Genomic DNA, 26,106 nt, shown 5'->3' with positions numbered 1-26,106 from the left:
GGGGAGTCAAACGGGAGCAAAGTTCTAACACTCTTATCATCCTCGTTTCCCTGGATTTATGTTTGTGTGCTCTGATCCACACACAGGCTCCCTGCTTGCTTCACAGTTTTTGGCGTTTGATATTTTCCTGCATTATTTAATGGTTTTCATTAGTTCCTCTAGTACACTGGGAAGCCCTCCACCCTGCACCCTCCACCCACCTCCTCTGCTCCTCCTCCAGCAGCTGCTTGTTGTGGACTGCCTGGCTGAGGTCCTGGTCCCTCCTCTGGAGCCTGTGGGCCAATGAGTCCAGCTGGGCCTGTAGCTGGAACCCACACCACACCGTTACCTAGCTACCCACACCACATCGTTACCTAGCTACCCACACCACATCGTTACCTAGCAACCCACACCACACCGTTACCTAGCAACCCACACCACACCGTTACTTAGCTTTAAGCCATGCAGTGTGACTGCTGGGAGACTCACCGACAGCCGCATCTTCTCAGACTCAGAGGTCTTCTGCAGCACCTGCTCCTCCAGCTCACCACAGCGCCTCTTGTACTGGAGCACCTGGGAGTCAAAACAAAACACACCCCGGCTGGAGAGTACATGTCATCTGCCAGTCTACTGTTCAAACCTCCACTGGATGTTACTGACAGTCCCTGCTTAGTCTACAGTGTTTCTAAGTTACACAGCTTGGTCTCCAGGTATTCACCCAGGGCATCTCTGTGTGAGTGTATTGGGTCAGGTGTGCAGGGTCAGGTGTGCAGGGTCAGGTGTGCAGGGTCAGGTGTGCAGGGTCAGGTGTGCAGGGTCAGGTGTGCAGGGTCAGCTGTCCAGGGTCAGGTGTGCAGGGTCAGGTGTGCAGGGTCAGGTGTGCAGGGTCAGGTGTGCAGGGTCAGGTGTGCAGGGTCAGGTGTGCAGGGTCAGCTGTCCAGGGTCAGGTGTGCAGGGTCAGGTGTGCAGGGTCAGGTGTGCAGGGTCAGCTGTCCAGGGTCAGGTGTGCAGGGTCAGGTGTGCAGGGTCAGGTGTGCAGGGTCAGGTGTGCAGGGTCAGGTGTGCAGGGTCAGCTGTCCAGGGTCAGGTGTGCAGGGTCAGGTGTGCAGGGTCAGGTGTGCAGGGTCAGGTGTGCAGGGTCAGGTGTGCAGGGTCAGGTGTGACCAGATGGGGTTACCTTGGTCTGCAGCCTCTGCACCAGCTGAGCCTGTCTCTGTTGGCCCTCCTGATAGGCCTGCAGCTTCAGCCTATAGGAGCGCTCCTCTCTCTGTTGGTGCTGTGGGGTCACGCTCTCTTGGTCCGAGTCTCCGGGCTGCAGACTTAGCATCTGCTCCAGCTGGGGGAGGGGGGAGGGGGGGAGGGGTCAGCAGGGGGGCTAGGGGGGACCCCAGACCTCCAGGAGAGTTAAGGGCCCCCTCTCCTGTATAAGGGTTAGGGGACCCCCTTCCTAGGGGACATTCAGTGCATCTGAATCAGTTGGAACCGAGGGTCCCACCTGTCTGCTATATGTGGAATCAATGTCCTGTAGCTTCTCAACCTCACACAACCCCTTACCCCCCTCCCTCTCCCTCTCCCTCTCCCCCCCTCCTGTCCTCTCCCCTCCCTTATCCCCTCCCTCCCTAATTCCCTAAACCACCACCCAAGCCCTTCATATCAGGCACACACCCTTCCCTCTCCTACCCCCCTCCCTCACCTCCAATTCTACCCCTCCCTCTCTGCTCCCCTCCCCCTCCTCCCTCCCTCTGCTGGGTATTAATCTCTCCAGCAGCACAGTCCTTGAGGACAATGGCCTCCCTGTTCCAGCCTGCAGCCAGGGCTTCAAGCACATTATTAACACATTTTCAAACGTCCATTTCTGGGGCTTTTCTGCTACAAAGTACAAAAGAGGCCTGGGTTTGTGTTTTGAGTTTTGTGTTATATATATATATATGTTTTTTTATGTTGAGGGGGGCTTGGGGGGTGAGGGGGGGATGAGGGGGTGAGGGGGGATTTGGGGGGGTGAGGGGGGGCTTGGGGTGGGAGGGGCGGATGGGGTCCTGGCACACGGCTCAGTGGCAGCTGGCTTTAAAAGGACCCTTGGAAACATCTGTGAGTGCGAAGCTATTGATTCTGCATTTTTTCAAGTATTTTGGCACAATTACGTCAATTACAGCAGCGGCCTACTTCTAACGTCCAGCATGACTGCATGGCAGCTGCTAGGAGGTTTACGACCTGAGCACAGCTCCTCCTCACTGCACCTCCTCACAGCTCCTCCTAACAGCTCCTCCTCACAGCTCCTCCTCACAGCTCCTCCTAACAGCACCTCCTCACAGCTCCTCCTCACTGCACCTCCTCCTCACAGCTCCTCCTAACAGCACCTCCTCACAGCTCCTCCTCACTGCACCTCCTCACAGCACCTCCTCACAGCTCCTCCTCACAGCTCCTCCTCACAGCCAGGAGCATCCCTTGCCCTTCCTTTCTCCCTCCCTCCCCCTTTCACTCCCTCCTTCCCTCTGTCCCTTCCCTCTCACCTCCCCCTCTTCTCCCTCCTCTGCATCATTACACCTCATCGCCCCCGTTGCCAGTGAGCCTGAACTCATTGTTGTCTACGACACACACCCTGTAAAACCTACACAGCACAGAGGAAGAGAGAAGGAGAGAGAGAGAGAGAGAGAGAGAGAGAGAGAGAGAGAGAGAGAGAGAGAGAGAGAGAGAGATGAGAGAGAGAGAGAGGAGAGAGAGGAGAGAGAGAGAGAGAGAGAGAGAGAGAGAGAGAGAGAGAGAGAGAGAGAGAGAGAGAGAGAGAGCGAGAGAGAGAGAGAAGGATAGTGAGCCTCCTCCCCACCCAGGAGGTTGAAGAGGTTTAGTAAGGCCCCAGGGATGAACGGGTCCTACAAGCCGCCCATTTACAACCGGCCTCAGCACTCCCTCCATCCCTGCTCACTTCCAGCAAGCCTCTAAAGAGAGGCCCAGTGTCACAGAACCTGCCCTGATGACAGCAGAGGCCAGCCTCTCTTTATATCCTGCTCTTTGAGGTTCTCAACTGCCATTTTGCAATAATGGTCAACATGCAGTTTATACAAAAGCAGACTTCCTGGGTGTGTCTTTATACGTCCATATGGTTTCTATGACATTTCCCTCCCTCCCTCCTCTCTCCTGTCTCTTTCTGTCCTCTCTCACCCTCCCTCTTTCAATCTCTTTCTCTCCTTCTCTCTTTCATTCCGTCTCTCTCTTTCTCTCTCTCTCACTCATATCACTTGCAAGTGTTCTGTGTCGTGTTTCAGATACTAGAAACTTTTTTCCAGCCTTCAGAAAGTGTGTTTTGCATCAGGGTGTGTTTGATGACTGGATATTGATGCTTCGTGCCGCTCCTTGTATTGTCTCATTTGATAAATATTTCAAACAACATCAAGGAACAACTGTCCTTTGATTCTCCCGCCAACCAGCAACCAGAGAGCTGTTCCCCCGGTCCTCGCAGGGCCTGCTGTGTGGGGGCCAAACCTCGCTGCCATGTCGGTGGTGTGCATCAGAACGCAGCCCAGTTAAGCTGCTAAGTTATCATTCCAGCGCTGGCGTGAGGGAATCATGTCACTGCGTTTAACAGCCGGCTCGTCCTCCCGCTCCCAAAATGAAACAGGAGGGACAGCATTTCTGATCTTTTACAATCGCCTCATTTCACAAGTTCCTCGTAACCAATCCATTGGAAACTGGAGTCTGGGGGTTGGGGCTGGGGTTCAGACCAGAAATAGGACCAGGACCCCCTTGTCTCCAGCCCAGGACCAGGACCCCCTTGTCTCCAGCCCAGGACCAGGACCCCCTTGTCTCCAGCCCAGGACCACAGCGAGACATCTGGGCCAGGGTGGACTCAGCAGGGCTCCCTGGCTTGGCCTGGGCCCAGAGGCTTAATAAAAGGAATTAATGGAGTGCACAGATTCCTAAACACAGCTGGAGCGGATATGCACCTCTCCTCCTCTCCTCCTCCTCCTCCTCTCCCTCTCCCTCTCCTCCTCCTCTCCTCCTCCTCTCCCTCTCCTCCTCCTCTCCCTCTCCTCCTCTCCCTCTCCTCCTCCTCTCCTCCTCCTCCTCCTCTCCCTCTCCCTCTCCCTCTCCTCCTCTCCCTCTCCTCCTCCTCCTCTCCCTCTCCTCCTCCTCTCCCTCTCCTCCTCCTCCTCCTCTCCCTCTCCTCCTCTCCTCCTCCTCTCCTCCTCCTCCTCCTCTCCCTCTCCCTCTCCTCCTCTCCCTCTCCTTCTCCTCCTCCTCCTCTCCCTCTCCTCCTCCTCCTCCTCCTCCTCTCCCTCTCCCTCTCCTCCTCTCCCTCTCCTCCTCCTCCTCTCCCTCTCCTCCTCCTCTCCCTCTCCTCCTCCTCTCCCTCCCCTCCCCCTCCCCACCCTCCCATAACGTGCTGTCCTGCTCCCCCCCCCCTGAGAGAGATACAACTGATTGTGAAAGCTGTTTATGCGGTGTCACCGAGGGGGGTTACACCATGAGGGATGTGTGTGTGTGTGTGTGTGTGTGTGTGGGTGTGTGTGTGTGTGGGGGAGCCTGGGTGTGTGTGGGAGTCTGTATGGATAGGGACTGGTCTAGTGGACAGCTCTCAGAGTGTAGCCCCTACAGTATGTATAGAGGCTGGGGCTGCTATGGAGTTCCATGGTGATCATTATCACCTTGGGGTTATCTGGGTGGAGGTGGAGCGCTGCCTCAAAACCAGCCCTGCCTCAAACCACAGAAGCTTTAAAGTCAGGAGGGTAGCTGTTCGTTCCACAGTTAGTCAGTCGAGAGTGCCGTTCCGGGGAAGCTGATTAGCACTGCACGCTAGCATCACAACGGCGTCTCACAGAATCAGGCTGCCTGAGGAGGAGGGATGGAACTGATAAACCCCAACAAGGGCTCCCTCCAAGGAACCTGTCCTACTGACGCCAGCGTGTTGAGCTAAACGTAGCACTCCCTCTTTTAGCCTCTTTTCACACCATCCCAACTTCAGCCACATAAATAAATATTCTATATTTAAGCCAAGCTAATTAAGCGTTATTTATAACCCAGGTTTTAAAAGGAGTTCCAGGGGCAAGGCAGGCAGTGTGAGTTCATTAGACTTAAGCACCAGAAAGAAGCCAGTGTTATCACAAACGCCTGCTTTGTACGCCTTCGAAAAATGAGCCTTCTCTCCAGAAGCCCCCTGGGGGGGCTACTGACCTTCTCCATGTTCCCCCCCAACAGCAGCCAGTACGGGGGGGGGGGGGGCTAAGGGGGGGCTAAGGGGGGGCTAAGGGGGGGCTAAGGGGGACCCCAGTCAGGCAGACGTTGGCCCAGCCAGCACAGGGGGGTCTGGCCCGGCTGGATGAACCACAAGGAATCCCTTCATGGACTTCACTCGTACTTACACACACACACACACACAAACATACATGCAGACACACACACACACACACACAAACATACATGCAGGCGCACTCACAAACACAGGCACGCACACACAAGTACAAGCGCATTCATAAAAACACCCACACAACCACCAGAACATAATTGACAGTCTGCTAACTCTCATCATTCTTGAGCAGTAATATCGTCCTACATCCACATTATAGTGGAAAATGGTTTATGGCACGAAACATATAAATCAGCTCGCTTTGCCAGTTTATATGAAGTCATTCATGAAAGTGGGTCTGTTTGCCCCTTTTTTCCAACTGGGAGTTTCACCCAGAAGTAAATACAGCACATGTGACGAGCTGTTTGTTTATCCTCGACTACTCGACTCTCTGAACGAGCACAGCATCTCTCTGATGTTCGCTCCGCAAGGATTCTATTTCAAAGCACTGAGGGCCTCAGCAGTGTCCCTGTCTCTTGACCTCATCCTGGGACGAGCCGGGGACGTGACCAAACCTCAGCATCCATTACGGAGGCGAGGACTGCTGGAAAAACCTCCATGATGAACCACAGGGCTCGTCCAGGCTGACCTACTAAACTACAGGATCAGAGAGAAAGGTCACCCTAAGTAGGAGGGGACGGGGAGATGAGGCGCTGTAGACCTTTTTACTTGTAGTCAAACTTTTTTGTTTACCTTTTCGAAACGTAAAAAAAAATGGGGGGGGACTTTTTTTTCAAAAATATTTTTTTAACCTTTCAAACCGTTTTTTCTTTTTTGTTTTCTTAACCTTTCAAACCGTTTTTTTCTTTTCTTTTCTTGAAAATATTTTTAATTTTTTTTCCACACAGTGAAAGGAGAGGAGAGGAGAGAAGCCTAAAACAGAGTAGAGTAGAGCAGAGCATAATAAAGTCCTCATCAAGTACTCATCAATGATAACAAACCTTCTGGGTAAGCTTTTTTTCAACCTTTCAAAACATTTTTTGAGAACTTTTTGTTTTTATATTTTTTTTTCAACCTTTCGAAACAAAAAACAAAAAAACTGTCTGCTAGTGAAGTCTGACAAAGACCTGGCTAACCATGGGCCGACATTGTGTCATGTGATCCTTACCTGAAGCGCTTCATATGTGATCCTTACCTGAAGCGCTTCATATGTGATCCTTACCTGAAGCGCTTCACATGTGATCCTTACCTGAAGCGCTTCATATGTGATCCTTACCTGAAGCGCTTCATATGTGAACCTTACCTGAAGCGCTTCATATGTGATCCTTACCTGGATCATCGAAGCGCTTACCTGAAGCGCTTCGTAAACAGTCAATCTACACATGAAGTGTCAGTATCCTCCGACCCGAAGGTTGTGGTTGTGTTCTGGAGACCAGAAGGTTGTGGATGTGTTCATGGAGACCTACCCTGTCTGTGAGTGCAGCCTGTCTGGTCTGCAGGTGGTCTCTCTCAGCCCGGCCCTGGGTCAGCTGCTCCTGCAGAACCCGGTTCTCCTCCTGCAGAACCCGGTTCTCCTCCTGCAACCTGGCATCTGACAGGAAACAGGAAACTACAAAATTATGTTTTTAGTTTTTTCAGATTTAGTTTGCCAACATTTGTAGTTGTTTGGGAGGTTCATTTCTTTCAACAAGTACCTTTTTATCTTTAGTTTGTTGTGCATATACTGTACTTGTTTTAGGTTAACACTACTAGGCGACCTGGGCCGCGATCTTTACCTCTAACCATGGACCTCTAACTCCTGGACCTCTGTGGGTGTCTTACCGGTGGGAGGCTCGGCTAGGTTGCGGGTGATGATCTGGCGGATGCGTGTGGAGACCGGCGTGGAGGTGGAGGGGCAGGTGGAGGTGCAGGTGGAGGTGCAGGTGGGTGCATCCCCTTGCCCCGTCAGGCTGAGAAGAGACTCCTCCAGCTTCTAGACACGCAGCAGCAGGTTTAGGTGCAGTTCTATTATACGAGGCCCTGCTTGTAAAAGGACTATATGCTCCAGATAACATTTTATTTGGTTGATTTAGATCTCTCCTCCTTGTACCTTAGTAACGTGTTTCAGAAATAGAAAGGCATTTCCAAGATATCCTAAGTTTAGGTTTAACAAGTTAAATAATAATTTGACTAAAAGCAAGTATTCATTAGTCTCTCAAAAATAAATTATGTATGCAGTGGTATGTTTTAACAGGTATTGTGCACCAGTCAAACAGCCAGCCAGGGCTCATGTTCACGCACACGTTCAAGTTTACATTTAGTCATTTAGCAGACGCTCTTATCCAGAGCGACTTACAGTAAGTACAGGGACATTCCCCCGAGGCAAGTAGGGTGAAGTGCCTTGCCCAAGGACATAATGTCATTTTGCACAGCCAGGAATCGAACCGGCAACCTTCTGATTACTAGCCCGATTCCCTAACCGCTCAGCCACCTGACTCCCTAGTTCAGAGGTTCGTCCTCTCGCACCCACCTGGATGACAGCCTCGAGCCGCGGAGACGCTGCACCTTGCTCGTCTGGAGAACTCATTTTTATTTGCTCTTCACCTTCTATTTCGCGACTGTTTTGTAGAGGTAAAGTTGGATCAAATCCCCCAAAAATCAAAGTCTTCTTTCTGAAAACATGTTCTGTTTACCAGCAGGAATATTTATTGCATTCGCGTTCTATTGCTATGTGACATAGCTAAGCTGCACCAAAACACGAAATGCACGGATTTCCAAAGTTGGGCTTTGCACACAATAACTTTAGAGGAACTTGTAAAGACAAACAGAGCGCGAAACAAATGCCAGCAGAAGTTGCCCGGGGGACCAGACGCTCCCGGGCCGTTACCATAGAAATACAATGCTGGCTTGGTCGTTTCCATGGTAGAAGAGACGCGCTGCTTTGAGGAAAGCAACTTTGCCTTGCCGCCTCTATGGGGAATGACGAGTTAATGAACATAACCTATTTACACGCACCACGATCAGCAGGCAACGATCATTATAATATCTCCACTGTCCAGTATTGCATACAGTTCTTATTCGAATTATTGTATGCTTAAATGCAGGGGTGTTCTGAGGTTTCTCTGCTCCAACACACCTGATTCTAATGAAGGTTCGTTATCAGGCTTCTGCTGGATAACGACCAATTCATTTGAAGCAGGTGTGTTTTAATGTTTCACAATCTTAAAAACGTTGTGATAAACATTGTTAATAGTTTAAATTAGCACATTCAGATATTGACTCAAAACAAGAATATTTTCTACAAATATTTATTGACTCCATTAGGGATCCTAAAACACAAACACAACAAAGTGAAAACATGTCCTTGCATCCGAGGCAGGTTACAGAAGGTATAAATAAACACATCTTATGAGCTCCACACAAATACCAAAAAAGAATAACGAAATATGAGAGCATGTAGCAACCTGCTATTCTGGGACACAAACCCCCTGATGATGTTCACAATAACTCTGCATGCATGTAGCGCAGACAGGAGCAGCTGGCACTAGGACCCTGAGGCCCAAACACTGTCCTTCCTAAAGGCCTCATCCTCGGGTCCAACCCCTCAGTCCTCATCCACAGTCCTGCTCCCTCAGTCCTCATCCACAGTCCTGCTCCCTCAGTCCTGCTCCCTCAGTCCTCATCCACAGTCCTGCTCCCTCAGTCCTGCTCCCTCAGTCCTCATCCACAGTCCTGCTCCCTCAGTCCTGCTCCCTCAGTCCTCAGTCTTCATCCTCAGCTCTCGTCCGTCAGTCCTCATCCATAGGGAAAGGTTCTGGCCACTGGGCCGGGTCCAGGAACACAGAACACACCCCGCTGTAGAACCAGAGACGAGGGAGGAAGCTCTCCACCTGCCAGGAGTTGGAGGCTCGGTCGTAGGCCTCCACCTCCACGCCGTAGTCCCCCTCCATGCCCTTCCAGTGGCCCCCTGTCACGTACAGGTGGCCGTCCAGAACCACCAGGCCCCCATTCTCATGGAGCATGTGCAGGAACTGAACCTGGGGGAGACGGCGGAGGCCGAGACACAATCGAGGCAGTGGAGGCAGAAACAGGCACAATGAGTTAACAGTCGTAGAGTTGTGATGACTGTAGACGTGGCTCTGACAGAGACTGGATGAAAGGTGATCAGTGCTGAGCTCACCTTCTGCCACAGGTTGGCCTCAGGGTCGTACAGGTACACCTTCTTGGTGTTGTCAGCGATCAGGTAGATGAGTCCATCCACCGAGACAGAGCGAGGAGAGGAGAGATACTTGGGGATGAAGGGAGAGCAGATCACGCTCCAGCCGTCTGTCACACACACAAACACACACACACAGACCCACCAGCACGCAGGGGCAGAGAGGGTCAAAGGTCAAACTATCCCTTATTTATTTTGATCTCAGATTAGACACTGAAAGTGAAATGTGGAGTGATATAAAATATAAAAACGACTATGTGCTAACAGGACAGATACGTGATGAGAGGAGTGTTTTGAATTCGACTGTTCCTGCAGACCTATGACAGGGTTGTAGCACTGCATGGTCAAAGCGTTGTACTTCACGGCACAGGAGCCAATCAGGTACAGCTTCCCGTGACACGCCGTGGCAGTGAAGTTGGTCACGTATCTGAGGGCAGGGCAGGTCATACCCCAGGTGTCAGTGTAAGGGTCGTAATGTTCAACTTCCACATAGTTCAGTGTTGTGCCTATGAAGAGAGAGAAGGTGGGGAAAGATACTGGTAACTGATAGAAGATGGATCTTCTACTGACAAAAACATGAACATTTCACATACAGTCGATCCACCAGCTGCTTGGGCCCAGACAGACCCAGAGCTCACGGGGGTCATGGACGCTTCTCAACATCTCAGACGTGGTTCATCCTCTCACCTCCGATGACGTAGATTTCTCCGTTGAGCGTCACCGAGGTGTGGTTGGTCCGGGCTCGGAGCATGGGGGCCACCTTGGCCCAGCGGCCCTCCCTCGTAGTGTACCTCCAGGTCTCCGTGGTCGACCAGGTGTTGGTCTGGGAGCCCCGGGAACCCCCTGGGAAACCAAAGAGGGGGGGTTACCTCCAGTCAGAATATGCTACCAGAGGGGGGTTACCTCCAGTCAGAATATGCTACCAGAGGGGGGTTACCTCCAGTCAGAATATGCTACCAGAGGGGGGTTACCTCCAGTCAGAATATGCTACCAGAGGGGGGTTACCTCCAGTCAGAATATGCTACCAGAGGGGGGTTACCTCCAGTCAGAATATGCTACCAGAGGGGGGTTACCTCCAGTCAGAATATGCTACCAGAGGGGGGTTACCTCCAGTCAGAATATGCTACCAGAGGGGGGTTACCTCCAGGGTGGATGTGAGGCAGAGGGGGGTTACCTCCAGGGTGGATGTGAGGCAGAGGGGGGTTACCTCCAGGGTGGATGTGAGGCAGAGGGGGGTTACCTCCAGGGTGGATGTGAGGCAGAGGGGGGTTACCTCCAGGGTGGATGTGAGGCAGAGGGGGGTTACCTCCAGGGTGGATGTGAGGCAGAGGGGGGTTACCTCCAGGGTGGATGTGAGGCAGAGGGGGGTTACCTCCAGGGTGGATGTGAGGCAGAGCTCCAGAAAAACCCACCTGTGACGTAGACGTCATTATTCAAAGAAACTAGTGAGTATCCCCACTTGTTGTAGTTGGGGAAGTCTGCAAGCTGATGCCACTGTTCTGAGGAGAGAGAGAGAGAATGACAGAGAAATAAGTGAATTGAGAGCAGAGAGATAGCAGGGAGATAAAATTCAAGTGCAAATCAAATAGAGAGACAGCAAGAGGGAGAGAAAGTGTGAGATGAGGTGAAAGAGAATGAATTAGTGATGGAGAGAACTCAGAGACTACTTCGAATAACAATGGATCTCTTGTCTGTTGGTGAACAAACAGCACCAGTCATGGATGAGAGAGAGTGAGAGTGAGAGAGAGAGTGGGTTTACTGGTCTTGGTGTTGTAGAAGCCACAGTTCCTGGGCAGCAGTCTGGGGTCTCTGTCCTCATCCTCATCTTCATCATCTGAGTCGTCCAGCGAGCGGCCCCCCATGACGAACAGCACCTCCTGCAGGTTGGGCTGAGGACTCTCACTGCCAGCCTCCACCACTTCCCCTGGAGCCAGGTTCATTTTCTAACAAGGAGAAAGAGTGTCCACACAACTGAATAAAAAAACATTGACCTGGTTTTGTGGAGGAGAAAAAAAAAAGTCACAAGTCTGGAAGGTTTCTGAGTTACATCTACTGTGGTACAATATGATGTAGTTGGAACCTCTGTATGATGTATGATTTACATATAAATAGAAATCTCTAAATAGAAGAACTAATCCAAACCAAAAGCTCTTGTTTCCAGGTTGCTCAATCTCGATGTTGGTCTGTCTTCCTGCCTGCCTGCCTGCCTGCCTGTCTGTCTCACTGACCTCTCTGTACAGCCTCTCCACAGCCTCCCTGCAGCAGTCGGAGCTCTGCAGCAGGCTGTCCTTCAGCAGGGTCTCCCCCAGGTACTCCAGGGGCAGGAGGGCCAGCCTGGCCAGACCCAGCAGCTCTGGAAGGCTGTCCAGCCTCGAGGCCTCTGCGTACCGGACCCAGATCAGCGCCGCCTCCACCCGCGACCGCTCCGACCGGGTCTGCAGGGTCTCGTTAGCCAGGCATGCCACCAGCCGGCCCTTCTCCAGCAGCAGGAACTCCTCTCCCTGCTGCACCGCCTCAAAGTTCTCCAGCAGGAAGGCCCAGGCCTTGGCCACCACCTCTGGGCAGCCGTGGAGCTCCCCGAACTCTAGAATCCCCAGGCAGTTGGTGGCATCGATCTGATTCTGGAGGTACCGGCCGCACACAGCCCGCACCGCCTGGAACTGCAGCTGGCTGGAGGTGTGCATGAGCCCCTCCACGTTGCCCTGGTTGATGGTCAGCTTGCCGGTGTAGGCAAAGTCCAGCAGGGTGCTCAGCACATCTGGGTCCACGTCCTGCAGCTCCACCCGGGCCGCGATGCTCTCCACAAAGTCCCCAGAGAACATGGAGCGGAAGTAGGAGCTGCAGAGCGCCAGCACGCCGCGGTGGCAGGGGAAGTCGCGGCCTCGAGCGCTCAGGGTGACGTCCACCAGCTTGGGGTGAGAGCAGAGAGAGCGCAGCCCGTCCAGGACGCTCTGGGCGTGGGTGGACTGGCAGAAGTCCAGGTCGTCCACGTTACGCACCATGGTGACGCCGTCTGACCTTTGAACCTTGACCTGACTGTCTAGTTGCTGAGCGGGAGCGGAGCCTGGTGTCTACCTAGGGACGCGGGCCACAGAGAGGTCAAGTTATGGCAGGTGTGTGAATCTACGGAACATTTGTTGTTAAAACAGACAGTGGTTGTTGTGGGATTACAAACCACTGAAGTCTGGATCATTGGGAGCCCTGCTTTATCATTCGCTGATCACAAAAGTTCAGTCATGTTAGTGCATCTGGACGGGTCAAACTAAAGAACATTTGAGGGCAACAGTGTGGAAAATAGGTAGCAGACAAAGTCTGTATTTCCTCCTAAAATAACTGGTTGATTAGTTCTTATGTATTCTGAAATGATCAAGAGTAAGTCATTTCCTACCTTTAGTTACAGTGGAACCTGTTCACAATGTTCTAATGACTTGCTACCAGTAAAGTCTGAGAACACGCATCAGGTTTCCACAACAACAACTTCTAGACATGAGGAATCATCTGTTATGCCTTCTGGACAAATGTGAAAAAAGCATGAAACAGACCAGAATAAGCGTAACTTGTTAGAGGTCGAGTATTCAATCCTTATAGAATTATATAATTACAGTCTGTTTACTCACGGTCAGTGGTGTTCGTTTAGCTCCAGTCACAACTGAGGTTATGATATTTCTCATGACATCTATCTCATGAATGTATCTGGTTCTCATGAATTCACATTTCCTAACTTCAAAACAACCCCAAAATTGAAAAGAGAAATGACAGACTTACCAGAGATATAAACACAAGCAGTATTTGCTCATAATTCCGGTAAAAGGACCTTTTAATGTTTCAGGAGTTGGTTACAACAACATGCTGTTGGCAGTATGGCGGAAGACTTCTGCCAAGTCATTGGGACAGACCGCTTGTCTTTCAGCGCGCTATTTTTAGTCGCTCGAAAGCCAGGGGGACTCAAAGTCAGATTCCAACCAGCGTGGTTTTCACCCTGAACACCTGCTGTTAAAGGAACAGTCCCAGGCAATTCAGACAGGACATGGAGGATGTCTAATGAGTTAACTGATACCAGGGCAAACATAAACACACAACGATATCTTTCGTTAAGTAACACTGCTGGTGAGACGCAGTGCGATGTGTGAGGTTATTAACGCTGGTTCACAACATAGCGCTATGTCTCACGTCACGGCTAAAGTAAACAACAGACTTGACTACAGCTGAGCCAAGTTTCTGTGTTCATAAAAAGAAAAAAAGTATGAAAAAAGTATGAAGAAAAAAATGACATTTCAGTATTTTCTTAATTGTTTATTGTCATAGTTGTTGAGCTCTTTACTCTACCCTCTTTGTCAGGGATTGGAAATGTTGAACACTATCTAGATGCTTTTTATCTTACACATTGCAAAAACAGCTGAATATTCACACTCAGAAAAGACACATTTACAATACACCTATCAATCCATCGTTTCCAATAACTTGATGTCAGCTGACTACAAATTATACAAAAATATCAAAAAAGATAAAACAGATTAGCACTAATACTATTCAAAATCAAAAATCTCTGCCTCTTTCTCTTTCCAGAAAGCAAAACTCCGGTCGATGTACTTGCAGATCTCGTCATTGCTGAAGCTGGAAATGTCCGTTCCTGTCTTCAGCATGCTTTCGTCAGGGGTCGGCGTTTGAACGAAGACCTTGGGCATCTTCCTGACCTCTGGCAGCGACTGTTTCTCCTGCACGCTCGTCTTACTCTCCCCATCGGACTCAGGAGCATTACCGAAGAACTTCACCTTGAGGTCCTCAAAGCCGTCTTTCCACTCCCGGTTCCCGGACTCGATGTCCTGCACCACGGCCTTGTGGAAGCCCCTGACCGTCTCCCAGGTGAAGCGGCCCAGGTGGTCGAACACTTCGAAGCAGAGCAGGTGCCTGACCTTCCTCTCCTCCGCTGACAGCTCCTGCTCCAGGATGTGGAAGTACCCCAGCATGAAGAGGTCCAGGGTCAGGGTGTCGTACTCCACACAGGTTCCGTCCACGCGCGGCAGGAACTGCTCGGGGGAGAAGAGGGCCTGCTGTTTGTGGAGGCGGCGGACCTGCCTGGATGGGACGGTGGAGGTCATGTTCCTCCAGTTGTTCATCATCTTGTTGACGGCGCTCCGCTGCTTGAAAAAGTGCCCCATGGAGCTGTTCTCCATCATCTTCTTGGTGGGAGAGCCTTCCGCGCTGTGCTTGCGCTCCACTCCTGTCTTCTCCCCGGCCACGCCGCCGTCCGAGCTTGACTTCCTCTCTGCGGCGTCCCTGCTTTTCAGGGTCACGGTGTAGGCCGACTTCTTCCAGTGGCCGAGGAACAGGACCACGATGCGCTCCTTCCTCAGGCTGGTGGTCTCTCTGACGTTCACCACGTTCTCCTCGTAGTCTCCACCCGAGTCGCTGTTCTGCTCCTTGTGCTGCTCCTCCCCCCTCCCTCCCTCCTCCTTCTTCTCCTCCTCATGCGTGGGAGGCGACAGAGGCGACTCACAGGCCGTGTCCTCAGACAGAGACGAGCTCTCGCACTCAAAGGTCGACTTCAGGTTCCTCACCGAGACACCAAACTGTTGGATCTCGCTCTCGATCTTCTCGCGGCTCTCCCTACGGCCCCGGTTGGAGGTCTGGCGCTCGGGGGTCTGACCGAACACCGTCACCAGGTCCGTGTTGGGCATCTTGCAGTACGGCTGGTCCGACAGGTTGGTCATGAGCAAGGACATGCTCTTCACGATGCCCGAGATGCGGTTGCACCACACCGGCAGCGAGAGCTGCGCGTTGACGGAAATGTTGACGATGGGCGCTGGCAGGATGTGCCTGAGCTCCTCGGCCAGGCGGGACAGCTCCAGCTCATAGCCCTCGCAGTTCTTCTGCATGGACACGTTCTGGATCTGGTTCTCCAGGTAGATGAGATCATCCTCAGTCAGAAGCTCCCCGAACGGACCCAGGATGGCATTGTGGGCCTGGGAGTACCTCCAGCTCACCTTGGCATACCTGCTCCCGGACTCCTGCCAAGGAGACCAACACTGGATCAACATACAGAACGTGACCAGGTAGGATTTCTCTTATGATACGTAATGGCGTGGTATGGAATAAGCACTGGACCAACAACAGGCTTCTGCATTTCTATCTCCTCAGGGGGCTGATGCACAGCGAGGCACCACACAGCACAGGAAGAGGAAAGACCTCCGAAACCTCGAATCACCTCTGCTGCATCTCACCTTCCTGCGCTGGTCCTCCTCGTCCAGCAGCCGGGCCTGCAGCTGGCGCACCATCACCTGCCGCTTCCACTCTGCGATGGGCCGGCCACGCTCGTCATGGGTGGGCACCAGGTAGTCAATGTCTGACAGGTTGGCCTCCTCCGTGGGCAGAACCACCATCTTGCTCTGTGGGAGGAACACCACTTCCTGTCAGTATCAAACCCTCCACTTCAGTTCACAGACAGGAAGACTTTGAAGAAGGAAAGTAAGATAGATAGCACGTCAAATTGTCACGAAACACGATAAAAAATACTTATGGTTTAAGCCCTACCCACTTCTGGTTTCTATCTGAATACAGATCATTTTGGGGGGTAAACAGATAGAGATAATGGCATCTCTGTACACCCCTACTGGTTTCTAAAGTACTTACGACTTGTCCAGTGAAGGTTCCCCCAATTCCTGATTCCTTCAGAGAGGTCATGGACTTGATATTGTTCAAGAGTTTCTTATCTCCCACGAGGCCTTTAGAGTCACCCAGCATCATCTTCTGAGGCAGGATGTTAGATGTCTTTTCAGCAGGTTTGCCAAGCTACCGTAGTAAGACGGAACAGCCAGTTAGATTTGATCAACAGAATATAAACAGGTCTCAGATTGAACGTACTGACCTCTTGTGCTGCACTGATCCCTGACTTCAGAGAACACATGGATTTCATATTAGTGAGAAGTTTTTTATCTCCCAGGAAACCTTTCTTGTCATCTTGCGTCACATTCCGGGGCTGAATCTGAGCTGTCTCTGGAGCCGACTTGAAGATACATGTAGAGAAATATTTGTTAGAGTGAAGGAACTGAATCTAAAGAATTGGATCTCAGGTGGAAAGTAGTTACCATTCGTCTTGCAAGAATGTCCCCAGTTCCTGATACCTTCAGAGAATTTATGGATTTCATACTGGTGAGAAGTTTTTTATCTCCCAGGAAAACTTCCGGGTGTGAGAGAGGGAGGGCTGTGGGGTATCTGGCCTGGGGAGGCTCCTCAGACTCTGGTTGCTAGAACAACAAGAGAGCTTGTTATGCCTTGATATGAGAATGAGATGATAAAAAAGGATAAAACCGGATTTAAGGTTTTTTTTGTTTGTTTTTGTTGGTTGAAGTGTTCTTCAAACCTTTAAGCTCTCCATATCTCTACCACGGCTGTGACAGTCCCTTTGTGGGTCGCTAAGGCGATGGTAGTAGTCCCCTTTGCTGGGTTGCCAGGAGACAGCTGTCTTCCCCCTCACTTCCTCCTCTGCGGGGTCTGTTTCCTCAACGGGCTGATCCGCAGCGAAAGGCTGTGCGACACAGGAGGAGAAAACACAGTCAAGCTCTGGAGGGAGCGTGAGACACAGCTGGGTTAGAGCAGCTCGTCCTGGGTCCAGGACGGAGCTGGCACAGGTTCACACCACCACAGGGAGGCTGAAGACATGGAAACATTTACATCCCCCCCTTAATGAACCTGTAACATCCTAATGGACTCCATGCAGAATGCATATCAAATGTAGCTCTCCAAGGACAGCATTAAACACACACACACGCACACACACACAACATCAAAGGCAGGGCTGCTGCTGCATGCTGCTGTGCTCGGCCTCCTCGCACAGCACTTTGATGTCCAACACCAAATATGCTGTGACATCGCTCAGGCAGGGAGGAAACTTCCCAGAAGTTGTGTAATACATCACAGAAGTTGTGTAATACATCACAGAAGTTGTGTAATACATCAACGCACAAACAGAGAACAGGGGACTGAGGGTGGGTGGCATGAGCGGGTGGAGCTGCGGGGAACCAAATCCCTCTGCGACCTTCTCCTAACAGTTCAGTGTCCTCGACCCCTCTGCTCATCTGAGGGTTTCATGAGGTGCATTTGGTTTTCATCAGCACCTTCTCCTAACAGCCCAGACGTGCTTACAGCCTACTGGTCTCTCCTGCTCACAGCCTGCTGGTCTCTCCTGCTCACAGCCTGCTGGTCTCTCCTGCTCACAGCCTGCTGGTCTTTCCTGCTCACAGCCTGCTGGTCTCTCCTGCTCACAGCCTGCTGGTCTCTCCTGCTCACAGCCTGCTGGTCTCTCCTGCTCACAGCCTCCTGGTCTCTCCTGCTCACAGCCTGCTGGTCTCTCCTGCTCACAGCCTGCTGGTCTCTCCTGCTCACAGCCTGCTGGTCTCTCCTGCTCACAGCCTGCTGGTCTCTCTCCTGCTCACAGCCTCCTGGTCTCTCCTGCTCACAGCCTGCTGGTCTCTCCTGCTCACAGCCTGCTGGTCTCTCCTGCTCACAGCCTGCTGGTCTCTCCTGCTCACAGCCTGCTGGTCTCTCCTGCTCACAGCCTCCTGGTCTCTCCTGCTCACAGCCTGCTGGTCTCTCCTGCTCACAGCCTGCTGGTCTCTCCTGCTCACAGCCTGCTGGTCTCTCCTGCTAACAGCCTGCTGGTCTCTCCTGCTCTGATCCTCCCTCTCTAGCTCCAGGCCACACAGCCAGAGCAGCTTAGAGACGAAGCTTCACTAGAGATGAAGCTTCACTAGAGACGAAATTTCACTAGAGATGAAGCTTCACTAGAGATGAAGCTTCACTAGAGACGAAGCTTCACTAGAGACGAAGCTTCACTAGAGACGAAGCTTCACTAGAGATGAAGCTTCACTAGAGATGAAGCTTCACTAGAGATGAAGCTTCACTTACAGTGTTGCATAAAAACAGGCTTAACGCCGTCAGGAACCCCTCTTACACTGAGCTACAAACTGCCAAGGGTCCGGCCTTGTTTGGCCAACTGATTAATTGGCAGTGGGCAGCGGTATAGACGAGAGTACATACAGGTACTGTAAATGTAGAGCCACTTAATTCTTCATGGATAAACAGCATTCCTACTTATTACCATCCACATTAGCTGTTAAGAGTAAACACGTTTTTTCAGACACGATTACACCCTGTCCAGGTGTCCTAAAGAGAGGCCACTCTTTGACACACTAAATCAAGTCCAGTACAGCGAACCAGCGTTGTACGATCCAGATAAGGAGGTTTATAGTGACGGATCGCCACGTGGAATGTATACAGTAAGGTGAGAATCCTACATAGGAGCTTCCAGATGTAAATACATGTCTTTTCACACCTCACTGATCTCCCAGGGTGGTGGTTCTCCACACCCAGGAGGAACAACTCACATCCATCCTGAGAACACAATTCATATGTTAACCACATAACTCAGTGGTTAGAGCATTGGATTGAGGTCACAGGATCAAATCCCCCCTGTACCTCACTTTGGGTAAAAGCAGCTACTTAATGAATATATTTGTAGTACTTTGCTATTATGATGTTATTACTGTCCAGCTGGTGATCCTAGCAGCTGGCATGTATGGAGCTGATGAAGCCTGATTTCACCAAAATCAAAGCAACTATTAAGGAAAGACCTCCGAGCCCTGTCATCAAATCTGAATTATTTTAGCCGCAAAGCATTGATCTTATTTGGTGCGTCAGATGTTGTACAACCCCAATTCCAGAAAAGTTGGGACGTTGTGTAAAATAAAATAAAAAACAGAATAAAATGATTTACAAATCTCATAAACCCATTATGTTATTCACAATAGAACATATAAAACATGTGAAATGTTTAAACTGATGAAATGTACAATTTTAAGGAAAAGATAAGGTAATTTTGAATTTGATGGCAGCAACACGTCTCAGCAGCTGTTGAGCAGCAAGAATCCTGTATCAGACACAAAAGGGACAACATTCCTCTCCCACAACTCCAGTAACTGGTCTCCTCAGTTCCCAGACAGATACGGACTGTTGTTAAAAGAAGAGGGGATGCTACACAGTGAACATGGCCTTGTCCCAACTTTTTTGAGACATGTTGCTGCCATCAAATTCAAAATGACCATATTTTTTCCTTAAAATTGTACATTTCATCAGTTTAAACATTTGACATGTTGTATGTGTTCTATTGTGAATAACATAATGGGTTTATAAGATTTGTAAATCATTGTATTCTGTTTTTTATTTTATTTGACACAACGTCCCAACTGTTCTGGAATTGGGGTTGTAAGTGAGAGATAAGTTATGGTGCAGATTCAGATGGCTTAGAACAGCAAATAACAATCCTAACCCTGACCATAAAATATGAAATATGCCTTTAATTTAAATGTTTTCAATTTCAAGTCAGATTATTAAAGTGCTTTCTATTTCATATTTAATAAAGAGCAATAATGTATATGTATTGGTGTATTTACTTCATGATTTTGTGATTAACTGTGTGATGTCAGTATAGAAAACTCTAATATTCATTTAACAAGAAACACATGTCCTATTGAAGTAAACCCATACATGTAACAGCGACACATAAAACAACAGCACAACCCAGATCAAAAATGCTGAGACACAAACACAAACACAAACCTCAAACAAACCAATCCAACCTTCAGCAGCTCTCCCACCAGCCTGCAGAGCCGACTGTGAGCAGCAGTCTCCCCGGCGTCTCAGCCGTCCAGACAACTCCTCCGTTCCCGGGACAACAGGAGTCTAGTCTCGGGACACAGTCTGTCGATCAGCCTCCTGCCGTTTGACACCCTCATCAACAATCGCTCGTCTCTGACACTAACTACGACGGCGCCAGGCAATAAACAATAAACTCTGATCGGAGAATGCCGTTAATTATTAAGAGATGGGATTGGGTGGCTAGTAATGTCACTAATGCAGGGACAAACCAATGTCCATGTTGTGGCACAGAGAGGTAACAAACGTAGGCTGTCAAAGCAGCCAGAACAGAAACACTTTATCCTGAGAAACACTTTATCCTGAGAAACACTTTATCCTGAGGGTTAGGGGGCTTTTTCCACTCACGGCCGGTGAGTGGAAAGCTCCGCTATACGCCTCCGAGATTTCTAGACATTTGAGACGATGGGGGGAATGTGTGGTAGTTTCACCTGGTCCAGGGTTAGGGTGGGTCTCGGTGGGTTGACATCTAGTTTAAGAGCGTCTGTGAAACCCTTTGTGAAAATGTAGAAAAAGTAGAAAGGTCTGTTTAAAAAGGCAATTTAATCAGATTTGAACTGAGATGTCTCTCACGTCAAGTGGGAAAAGCTGCTAATTACATTAGGGGAGGTATGAGTTAATAGTCTGGTAAATCTCCTGTTGACATTATGCCTGCAGCGATGAGGAGAGATAAGCAGCAGATCCTGTATCAGAGAAGCTCATTAGCGAGAATGAGCAGTTCTGAGGACGCAGGCGGCTGTTGTGACAACTATCCACCGCATCCTGCAGGATCAGGTGGCACACACACGGGATGCACCTCCACAAAGAACGTTTCACTTCCTCCAGTCTGAGCTCAACCAGCTGACCTGCATCCTCCCAGGCAATACCCCGACCTCCGGGGAAACCAGGAGGAAACCGGATATAGCACAGAGGAAAACCAGGAGACCGGACAGCTGAAACACTTTCCACCTTTTCTCAAACACAAATCAGAGAGAGTGAGACGGGTGAGTGGTGGAGAGAGTGAGACAGGTGAGTGGTGGAGAGAGTGAGACGGCTGAGTAGTTGAGAGAGTGAGACTGGTGAGTGGTGGAGAGAGTGAGACAGGTGAGTGATGGAGAGAGTGAGACGGCTGAGTGGTGGAGAGAGTGAGACGGGTGAGTGGTGGAGAGAGTGAGACTACTGAGTTGTGGAGAGAGTGAGACGGGTGAGTGGTGGAGAGAGTGAGACAGGTGAGTGGTGGAGAGAGTGAGACAGGTGAGTGGTGGAGAGAGTGAGACAGGTGAGTGGTGGAGAGAGTGAGACAGGTGAGTGGTGGAGAGAGTGAGACAGGTGAGTGGTGGAGAGAGTGAGACGGGTGAGTGGTGGAGAGAGTGAGACGGCTGAGTGGTGGAGAGAGTGAGACGGGTGAGTGGTGGAGAGAGTGAGACGGGTGAGTGGTGGAGAGAGTGAGACGGCTGAGTGGTGGAGAGAGTGAGACGGGTGAGTGGTGGAGAGAGTGAGACTACTGAGTTGTGGAGAGAGTGAGACGGGTGAGTGGTGGAGAGAGTGAGACAGGTGAGTGGTGGAGAGAGTGAGACAGGTGAGTGGTGGAGAGAGTGAGACAGGTGAGTGGTGGAGAGAGTGAGACAGGTGAGTGGTGGAGAGAGTGAGACAGGTGAGTGGTGGAGAGAGTGAGACGGGTGAGTGGTGGAGAGAGTGAGACGGCTGAGTGGTGGAGAGAGTGAGACGGGTGAGTGGTGGAGAGAGTGAGACGGGTGAGTGGTGGAGAGAGTGAGACGGGGCCTCCCCAGTAGTGATAAACTGCTTCATCAAAGGCTGTGTGATTCTACCAAGATGAATCTCTGGGGCTGGAACCCCTTTGTGATGTGAGAGATGATGAGGGTTTAACCAGAAACAGCCTGGGCCCTTCGGTCCTCCGCCAGGCTGAGCAGAGAACAGACAGGCTAGATCCTGACCCCCCTCTAGTGGAGACGATCAGCTTCAGATCCGAGTTGTTCTTCAACCCCCCAGAAGACTGATCTCTCTCCCATCCAGTCGCTGGTAAACTTCACGGCCTGTTTACAGGCTTTGTTATTGACAGACAGCTTGGTCCTTTTGACCAACAACTGAGACAATGACAACTCAACTGGAAGAGGATCTGTAAGTAGATTTTATATATATATATATATATATATATATATATATATATATACACACATTACTGCTATGTACAGTACATGGAGGCCAGCTTAAGGACGATCCAAGCTTTTCTGGAAACAACAGCCCTGCTTACAGAAACTTGTGTCATTTCCAAGTGCTTGTTGTGAAAGGAGAGGGGAAGTTGTAGATGAGTGTAAAATAAACCTGGCGTCGCCAGCTGTTTGTTTGATTGCAGCTGTTTGAGAGAGGCACTGAGAGAGCCATGCACAGGGAGGGTGACCTTCTCTGGGAACAAACCAGACATGAGGAGAAGCCAAGCACGCAACCCTCTGGACGCAGTCCCAAACAATCCATCAGAGTCACAGTAAGGACATGAGGCTGTCGTGCCGACACTGTGGAAGCGGTCGAATGCTACAAAGTGAGATTGAAGCTTGCAAACGTGCCAGAACACCAGAAATGTGATTAAAATATGACACCTTCACCTCTGCGCTGCAGAACAGGAAGTTACTTGGGATAGGAAATCCTCCACTGTCATGTGACTAACAGGAAGTAAACATTGTGTTAAAACACAAAACTCAGACAACAGCCTGTACTCGTCTCTGACAGACAGGGCCTAAACCCTGACAGACTGCATCTCTAATTTTGAGTTGCAGAGTAACATAATACTGTAGATTATACCACACACACACACTCTGGAGTGCTCACTTTGAGTGACAGACTTGTCACTTCCAAGCTCTGGAAAATAACATGACACACAATCAAACGAGTGTTTGAAGCCAGTGACATCCTGCTCCCCAGGCTGCATGGAGGGATAGAGTTGCCCGCTTCCAGGCATCAGAACGGTGAAAACGCTGAAACCGAAGCCTGCAGATCTCGTAACCCCACCGGCCCCGGGCCCTCCACCTGAGCCACTACAGAGAGGTAACTGATAGGCTCTCCTCTCCCAGCGGATCCATCCATGTCCCACAGCCAAGCAACCCCGCGGCTAATTAGCTCTCCACTAAGGAGTGAGGGAGGGGGTAGGTAGAGGAGGAGGGAGGGGTGGAAAGAGGGAGAAAGAGGAGGGAAGGAAGGAGGAAGAGAGGGAGAAATAGAGGGTGAGAAAGAGGGAGGGTTACTCTAGGTATAGCCTTGCAGCCTCCAACTCATCCTCAAATAAAATATATGTACACTTCTGTCCTCTCACCTGTCTGTGTCAGTCCACAGGGATATTCCTAGAATGTGGCTAACAGGTTAATGAGGGTCAGTTTGTTGACAGATCGGTCTGAGAAAGGTTTTCTCTCATTTTTTTGTTGCTTGTTCCGCTTTTCCCATGAGAGAATCGGTTAATCTGTTTTTCATCTGCGTGTATAATAACATGGAGAAGGGGGAAAAAAGATTCTGTTGCAAATCAATGAACCAACATTCGATCTTTCCAAGAACAGAACTGCGTCTCTCAGGTCTGCGTCTTCCTCTCTGCTTTCAGGACGAGGCTAGGTGCAAAAGGTGTCAGCCCTGCAATATTAACGATCCAGATTAAGGAGCGTCTTGCTTACACACACAATACAAAAGAGTTTCAGAGTGTTCTCATCTGCAACCGAACCGTCCCCGCCCGTCATCTCCAGAACACGGGCTTAGCAGCTCCCTGAGCTCCTGGCCTCCCACCCGCAACCTCCCTCACTCACGTCTCTCAGACTGACAGGTGAAGTTGAGAGGAAAAACAGGTCAGAGAAACTACTCTCTCTCCTTCCCTCTCTCTCTCTTCCTCCCTCTCTTGGTGCCAGGACTAGGCTAGCTAGCAGGGTGACAGGATGACTAGGGACTTGGTACGAAGGCTAGCTAGCAGAGTGACAGGATGACTAGGGACTTGGTACCAAGGCTAGCTAGCAGGGTGACAGGATGACTAGGGACTTGGTACCAAGGCTAGCTAGCAGGGTGACAGGATGACTAGGGACTTGGTACCAAGGCTAGCTAGCAGGGTGACAGGATGACTAGGGACTTGGTACCAAGGCTAGCTAGCAGGGTGACAGGATGACTAGGGACTTGGTACCAAGGCTAGCTAGCAGGGTGACAGGATGACTAGGGACTTGGTACCAAGGCTAGCTAGCAGGGTGACAGGATGACTAGGGACTTGGTACCAAGGCTAGCTAGCAGAGGGTGACAGGATGACTGGGGACTTGGTACCAAGGCTAGCTAGCATGGCGGAGGGAGCTCACACATCTCTCGGCGGTGCGCAGGACGCTGGCACAGTCGTAGTGCCCGTTGTACTCAGCCAGGTCAGCTGCAGTGAAGCCATCGATGTCCTGCACCGACGCCTCCACCTGATTGGCTAACAGGATCCTGCAGCACTGGGGAGGGGGAAACAGAGCCAAACAACATTAAAATAAGTTTACATTCACAATTATTTCTTATATTCTATTTATGTACAGAACATACTATATTTGTAGGGAATTCCAACCCTGTTCCTCAAGAGCTACAGTCCTGTAGGGTTTTACAGAAGTGGACTACAGGACTGTAGTTGTACAGGAGGGCAGAAGTGGACTACAGGACTGTAGTTGTACAGGAGGGCAGAAGTGGACTACAGGACTGTAGTTGTACAGGAGGGCAGAAGTGGACTACAGGACTGTAGTTGTACAGGAGGGCAGAAGTGGACTACAGGACTGTAGTTGTACAGGAGGGCAGAAGTGGACTACAGGACTGTAGTTGTACAGGAGGGCAGAAGTGGACTACAGGACTGTAGTTGTACAGGAGGGCAGAAGTGGACTACAGGACTGTAGTTGTACAGGAGGGCAGAAGTGGACTACAGGACTGTAGTTGTACAGGAGGGCAGAAGTGGACTACAGGACTGTAGTTGTACAGGAGGGCAGAAGTGGACTACAGGAATGTAGTTTTCCAGGAACAAGGAGAGTTCTGCTGGAAGGGCAGGTGACACATCGTACCTCCAATTCCCCATTTTCGGCAGCGTCGTGCAGGGGTGTTCCTCCCCAGCGGTCCCTGGTGAGGGCGGCCCCCATGCGGAGCAGCCTCTCCAGCACGCGATGGTGCCCCCCGCAGGCGGCGAAGTGCACTGCGGTGGCGCCCTCCTGGTCCTGACTGGAGACACTCAGCTCTGTGAAGTTGGCCTACCAGAGAGAGGACATGGGGGCAGGAAAGGATCAGAATGAGCGCACACACACACACAGACCAGGGGAGACCAGTGGTGAGACTAGGGTGCATTCCAGGGGGGAGGACCACTCACCAGCCAGACCACCAGTGCCAGGTGGCCCATGCGTGCGGCTGCATGCAGGCCTGTCATGCCGTCCCTTGCCCTGCGCTGCACATCCGCCCCGCAGTCCCTCACCAGGTACTCCACCACGTGCAGACGGCCCTCCTGACACGCCAGGTAGAGGGGCGTGGCTCCCAGGGCTGTCTGGCGGTCCACACACCTGTCAGGTGGGGGGACAGGGTGACTACGGGGGAGGGATGTCCACGCTTAGATTCTTAGCAACTGTTATGTAACACAGAGGTCGAAAGGTCAGCATTGACTCTCTTCTGTACATGTTGAGCTCTGGTGGGTCCATCTCTGCGTCACGGACATGTGATAGACATGGTGCCAGCCTGCATTATTCAGGCACTGCTGATGGTCACATGTGATGCTGTGACCCTGTCCGTGTCATGCAAATACACCTCCTTCCTTCCGGTAACTCAGAGGGACCAGGCTGACTATGTGAGAACCTGACATGAGCGGAGACCCATCCAGGCCTGACGGTGTCTGTTACAGGAGGAGGGGGGGAGAGGAGGGGAGGAGGGGGAGGGGGGAAAGGAAGGGAGGGGGGAGGGGAGGGGGGAGAGGAAGGGATGGGGG

At 51.0% G+C, this 26,106-nt stretch overlaps 3 protein-coding genes across 5 annotated transcripts in view; all 3 read right to left on the bottom strand.

Moving 5' to 3' along the window:
* crocc2 (ciliary rootlet coiled-coil, rootletin family member 2) overlaps window positions 1-8,093 on the bottom strand; it is a 30,396-nt gene extending 22,303 nt beyond the window's left edge. The window contains 6 exon segments of the mRNA XM_062450956.1: window positions 201-304; window positions 469-552; window positions 1,157-1,315; window positions 6,727-6,851; window positions 7,082-7,232; window positions 7,770-8,093. Of these exon segments, the coding sequence (XP_062306940.1) occupies window positions 201-304; window positions 469-552; window positions 1,157-1,315; window positions 6,727-6,851; window positions 7,082-7,232; window positions 7,770-7,826 (680 nt within the window). The 5' untranslated portion in view covers window positions 7,827-8,093.
* A 438-nt stretch (window positions 8,094-8,531) lies between these two features.
* Window positions 8,532-13,339, bottom strand: klhl30 (kelch-like family member 30). Of its 3 annotated transcripts, none has more exons than XM_062450608.1 (9): window positions 13,221-13,339; window positions 11,684-12,526; window positions 11,215-11,398; window positions 10,868-10,954; window positions 10,143-10,298; window positions 9,773-9,961; window positions 9,420-9,565; window positions 9,045-9,276; window positions 8,532-8,914 (listed from the first exon to the last, which is right to left on the bottom strand). In XM_062450608.1, the coding sequence occupies exons 2-9, from the start codon at window positions 12,455-12,457 to the stop codon at window positions 8,898-8,900; spliced, it is 1,785 nt and encodes a 594-aa protein (XP_062306592.1). In that variant the 5' UTR covers window positions 12,458-12,526; window positions 13,221-13,339; the 3' UTR covers window positions 8,532-8,897. The 3 variants fall into 3 exon arrangements, with proteins under 3 accessions (XP_062306592.1, XP_062306593.1, XP_062306594.1); XM_062450609.1 differs by having other exon boundaries at window positions 8,532-8,873; window positions 8,998-9,276; window positions 11,684-12,578; window positions 13,221-13,337; XM_062450610.1 differs by lacking the exon at window positions 8,532-8,914 and adding an exon at window positions 8,937-8,996.
* A 380-nt stretch (window positions 13,340-13,719) lies between these two features.
* The window catches only part of espnla (espin like a), a 14,546-nt gene continuing 2,159 nt past the window's right edge, over window positions 13,720-26,106 (bottom strand). Inside the window, 12 exon segments of the mRNA XM_062450084.1 lie at window positions 13,720-15,463; window positions 15,677-15,841; window positions 16,086-16,244; window positions 16,321-16,506; window positions 16,541-16,569; window positions 16,634-16,658; window positions 16,661-16,699; window positions 16,816-16,980; window positions 24,479-24,610; window positions 25,202-25,384; window positions 25,501-25,687; window positions 25,800-25,824. Of these exon segments, the coding sequence (XP_062306068.1) occupies window positions 13,982-15,463; window positions 15,677-15,841; window positions 16,086-16,244; window positions 16,321-16,506; window positions 16,541-16,569; window positions 16,634-16,658; window positions 16,661-16,699; window positions 16,816-16,980; window positions 24,479-24,610; window positions 25,202-25,384; window positions 25,501-25,687; window positions 25,800-25,824 (2,777 nt within the window). The 3' untranslated portion in view covers window positions 13,720-13,981.

Source organism: Osmerus eperlanus, chromosome 24, assembly GCF_963692335.1.
Source record: "Osmerus eperlanus chromosome 24, fOsmEpe2.1, whole genome shotgun sequence".
Taxonomy (NCBI): domain Eukaryota; kingdom Metazoa; phylum Chordata; class Actinopteri; order Osmeriformes; family Osmeridae; genus Osmerus; species Osmerus eperlanus.
Note: the sequence above shows the minus strand (reverse complement) of the source record. Positions and strands in the feature narration are given on the sequence as shown.

Bases quoted from the DNA above. Each gene is read 5' to 3' on its own strand.
- klhl30 (XM_062450608.1), bottom strand. From the start codon at position 12,457: ATGGTGCGTAACGTGGACGACCTGGACTTCTGCCAGTCCACCCACGCC. The intron at 10,955-11,214 runs GTAAACCCACTC...CTCTCTCCTCAG, and splicing joins CTTCTACAACACCAAGACCA to AACAGTGGCATCAGCTTGCA. The intron at 9,566-9,772 runs GTCTGCAGGAAC...TGTGTGTGACAG, and splicing joins GTGCTACAACCCTGTCATAG to ACGGCTGGAGCGTGATCTGC.